Here is a 4661-nt window from a genome sequence, read left to right as displayed (position 1 = left end):
GGGCGAAATTGCTAAACTTGTAGCAATAATGACCCTGCATTCAAGCCGCCGACTCCCGCTGAAAGTCTCCGCGCCCTGGCCGGCGTGGCCTAATCAGCGCGCCCCTCCCTGCTGCCCGCCCAGCCCCCGTCCCCTTGCCGCCCCTTCCCCCAGCGCACAAAAAATGGGGAACAAAACCCCCACGCATTTCTCTGTCCCTCTGTTGAGCAGACTGCTGCACAAAGCCCCCGCTCTGAGAAGCAATGGGGAGCTCGGGGGGGACGTCAATCCGACGCGCTGGGGTTTTTGTTCGCGCAGGGGACCTCGCCTTCCTACCACACCTTTTGTTCGGGACTCCAATAAAAAGCCATTCTTTCCGCACCTTCCCGGCCCGGAGCCTCCTTTCAGCGAGGCCCGGCCCCACAATGGCGCGGCGCTCTGAGGCCTCCCCATTCACCCGCCTTGGCACGCTCACAATCGGCCGTGTGGCAGCACAGGCCTCGCACAGGCATTCTCCGCAAGTGACAAGGAGCCGCATAAAGCCGCGGCCGCCGGGGGAGAAGGGAGGGAGGCCGAGGGGGAGAGATCGGCCTCGGCGGGGCGCAGTGCAGCGCCCCCGGGCGCGCTGGAAGCCCTGGCGGCGGCCAAGGAAGGAGCCGCCTTCGCGCCGCCGGAGGCTGGGCCTGGAGTCGAGGTTTCCTCGTTCCTTGGCGACCCTCGGCGACCCTCGGCGACCCTCGAGGTGGGGCCGTCTAAACCTTGACCGAGGAGAGGAAGGTCCAGACAGTTATTTCAAGCATGTGGGTAAAACTGGGGGCAATACAAAGCAGGGACCTCAAAAGGCTCTGAGTCTGTGGCGGGTCCTAGCCACAACAGTAAAGATAAATTAATGAACAAAGCCCTGAAGAGAAACTTGCAGCCTGGGGCCTGGCTCGGAAGGGACCAGGCCTCCCATTGCCCAGGGTACTGCTTTCTTTACCACCTTTTCCTTCCCTTCCCTCCCGGTTTAAGAGATCCCTCCCCACATTTTTTGGCTAAAGAGTCTGTAGCCGGCCAATAGTTTGTAAGTATTGCACCTTGTTTATTGACTCCTGTAGTGTATGGCAGCGGGTGTGTACACGGCGTGTGGATATAGTTATATATAGAAATAATATGTGCTGAATACAGAATACGAAACAGAAAGGGAACCTGGTAACATCTCCAATGGGCCACCAGGTCCTGGATTAGCTCAGCGCCCCCTCCCCCAACTTTTGATCTCACTTGGCTGGTTTTCTTCGCGGAGTCCTGAGTCCCCTGACAATCTCTGGAGATCTGGGCCAAAGTCTCCGCTACGGAGGGGAGGCAGTTGGAAAACGAAAATTCACTGTAGTGTGGAGCTCTGAGCCCCGCAAAGGGGACAGAGGGTCGGTAAAGCCTGATGTTTCTCAAGCCACGATCCCCATTTTTCTCTTTCATGCCTTCCTGTTTTCTTTTTCTTTTAGGTCCAGGTTCCCCGCCAACGCTTTGCGGAGGCCACAAGAAGATGGAGGGAGAGAAACCCTTCTTGTTTTGGGGAGAACAAACGGCAGCCAGAGTCCCAGCCTCCTGCATTCCCCTCGGGGCCAGGGTAGGGGTTAGAGTCCTCCCTGGCGCCCAGGCAGGGAGTTTCTGACTCGAAAACGGTTTTGGCAACCGGACTCGGGCATCCTCCTTGCCCCTGAGTCGCCATCCCCAGGCCTCGAGTGGGCTGCGATTCTGAGCCCTGGGGAGCGAGACATATGTATACATATATATTTTAACGAGGGGACCTGGCCCTTGGGTCTGGCCTTTCTCGCGCTTCATTCCCGCGGCTCCAGGCTGCGGTAGGCGCCCGCCGCGTGATCCGACTGGTCCTTACCAGGCCCGTATGCCCTGTAAGGTACCCTGTGCACACGCGGTCCCGGCTGTAGCACCCTGGTGCAATGGCTGTGAGCCGCCACCGCCGCCGAAGCTTCCCAGGTTGCTCACGTTCATGAAGGGGCCGCCTCCGGTCGCGCTACAGGCGGGTTGCATGGTGGTGGCCGCGGCAGAAGCCCCCCCACCGCCACTGCCGCCTGCGGGGTAGGCACAGCCGTAGCTGCCGCTGTAGGCCGCGGCAGCGGCAGCCGCTGCGGCGGCGGCGGCGGCGGCCGCGGCGGCGGAGTTCCCATAGCCGTACGCAGGGAAGCTGTTGTACGAGTAAGCGCCAGCGCCCACACTGTACGGTGCACCGTAGGCCGGAGCGCTGGGCGTGACGCACGGTTTGCCATCCCGCACCAGCACCGGTACCGCCACACGGCGCGGCGGCTGCGGCGGAGCATGTGCTCCCAGCTCCAGAGACTTGTCCTGCCGCTGTCTCTTGCATTTGTACCTGCGATTCTGGAACCAGATTTTCACCTGCGTGGACGTAAGCTTCAGGCTGCTGGCGAGGTGCTCGCGCTCGGGCGCCGACAGGTACCTCTGCTGCTTGAACCTGCGTTCTAGCTCAAAGACTTGGGCTTGTGAGAAGAGGACTCGGGGCTTCCGGCGGCTGCGTGGCTTTGGCCTCTCGCTCTCCTCCGCCGTCTTACAGTCTCCGGTCGTCTCTAGAGGCTTCTTTAGCTGACAGTTTTCTGCGAGAGAAGCAAAACAACAGCATCCATTAGCTATTCCTGGTCTCTCCCGGGCTTCCCCTTATTTGGTGGCAGCTCAGAGCATATGGTAGTAAATGCCTGGACTTTTTAGAAAGTTTGTGGCTCCTGGTGCCATGACACACTGAGGCGACAACCCGAGTACCCAAAGAACACCCTCAGCGGGCGGGCGGAGGCACTTTTGGTGGGATAGAGTAGTTAGTGTGCATTTATTAAAACTTGAGCATCTGCAAAAGAAGAGATTACCCTGTATTAAGTGTGCGACTCAACATGCTAATGACTATTTTCAGAATGAAAGCTACAAATAATACAGTATTTGCAAACTCGTTTGCCTTCCACAACACCATGCATAGCTGAAGGTGTGAGACATGCTGGTATTAGGTGACCTAGGTGCATGGGTTGCCCGAAAATCTTTCTTTTGGGAAATGCATTGCTCAAGGACAGTTCTTTGCTTATAAAAGACTACATGCAAATGTGTGTTGTGTGTTACCTTAGAGAGAAAAAGAAGTTTGATTAACTGATTTTAGACAGTTTCATGTCTATTTTAGGCTAGGGTGAGCTGTCAGAGCACAGGCCGTGGCCTCAGCCACATCAAACTTCCTCTTGGAGAAAGAGATTCTTTAACTCTGTCCCCTCGGAAACAATTCTTTGGGAGCTTTGTTCAGTTATCTGATCACCCCTCCTAATTCTCTTCTGGTTAGATATGAACGGCTAGATCTGGCACTAAGTTCGGTGTGTTCTCTATTGGGCCTACAGTCTGAGACACAAAGCAAACGTTCCCAGGGGCCCCAGGGGTGTGAGAGCTACAGATCACACGGAATGAACTGTATTCCCATGAACTCTAAGACTATCCCCTTCTCTCTGCAGCCGTGAGAATGTTGATCTTCAAGCAGAGAAGTCAGAAAACCACCTAGGTGGTCTCTACCAAAATTCCTGCACCCTTAGGACACTTGAGACACAACCTGCTTGTTCTGTTTTTTTGGAGAAGGGTGGACACCTGGCCTCAGAGAATTCATGTTGGAGGGGAAGTGAAAAACTAGGTCAGGCTCCTTTTTTTTTTTTTTTTTTTTTTGAGAAGAGCCTTTGGGATGGGGGTCAGGGGTGGGAGGAGAGAAAAAATATTTCTAGATGTTGGGACTCAACAGTTAAGCCTGTGTTGCTTATCAACATCAGGGCAGCAATAACCACTTTCCCTTCCCTAGGGGCTGCATCGTTTCTGCCCCCATCTGTAATTGTCAGGGCCACCAAGTCCTTCTTCCTCCCCAGCGCGCTCGCTCTCTCTCTCTCTCTCTCTCTCTCTCTCTCTCTCTCTCAGGTATCTGTGCTTTATTGAGCTGCTGTTGACCAGGACCCCAGGCGTGACCCCAGCCAAAGGTTAAAGGGGCTCGTAACCTGCCTGGTAAGGTTTGTGGGCTGATTGTGGGCGCTGTGCCATTGCTTCAGGTGTGCCGGTGCGTTTCTTTTCCCCCTCTACTCACTTTGGTTCCGATCTCTCACGACCTCCTCTTCATGTTCCTTGGGCCGGCTGCACGAGTCTCGAAGGACCGAGTGGACATAGCCCTGGTGACAGAGACCCGAATCCCCCTGGCCGTCGGCTGTGGCTAGTGAGTTCAAATAGGACAGTTTCTCCCTTTCTTCTTCCTCGTCCTCCTCCCCTCCGTCAGAAAATTGCGTTCCCTCAGCTGCGGCCAGCATACAGGGCACGGAGTGGAAGTGGTGCTCCAAGTCTGTCTGCAAGTGCGCCCCGTGTAAGTGCTGCTGCTCCAGATTCAAAATGTCTTTGACTGAGAAAGGGGTGGAGGTGACCGGGCTTGGTAACATCATCAGGGCCACTTAATTGTCCAGTCCAAATACTCAATAAATCCCGGCGGGGGCGGGGAGGCAGCGCGGCGACTCCAGCTCTCCTTCTCGACTCTGCGGTTGCTGCCCAGTCGGGTTTTTGACAGACGCGGTCCCGCTCCAGTCTAAATCGCCTCCATTGGCCGGGATCTGGGGGTCTGGGTTTTGTTACAGCCACTGCAGGGACTGGGGCCGGGGCTGAGAAGCCTCTGTCCG

General features: G+C 56.1%; 1 protein-coding gene across 1 annotated transcript; it reads right to left on the bottom strand.

Moving 5' to 3' along the window:
- Positions 1-1851: 1851 nt before the first annotated feature.
- Nkx2-3 (NK2 homeobox 3) lies at positions 1852-4430 on the bottom strand. Its single transcript, XM_076835113.1, has 2 exons — positions 4085-4430; positions 1852-2588 (listed from the first exon to the last, which is right to left on the bottom strand). The coding sequence occupies exons 1-2, from the start codon at positions 4428-4430 to the stop codon at positions 1852-1854; spliced, it is 1083 nt and encodes a 360-aa protein (XP_076691228.1).
- Positions 4431-4661: the final 231 nt, after the last annotated feature.

The sequence above is a fragment of the Callospermophilus lateralis genome, chromosome 15 (assembly GCF_048772815.1).
Source record: "Callospermophilus lateralis isolate mCalLat2 chromosome 15, mCalLat2.hap1, whole genome shotgun sequence".
Taxonomy (NCBI): domain Eukaryota; kingdom Metazoa; phylum Chordata; class Mammalia; order Rodentia; family Sciuridae; genus Callospermophilus; species Callospermophilus lateralis.
This window is presented reverse-complemented; position numbering and strand designations above follow the sequence as displayed.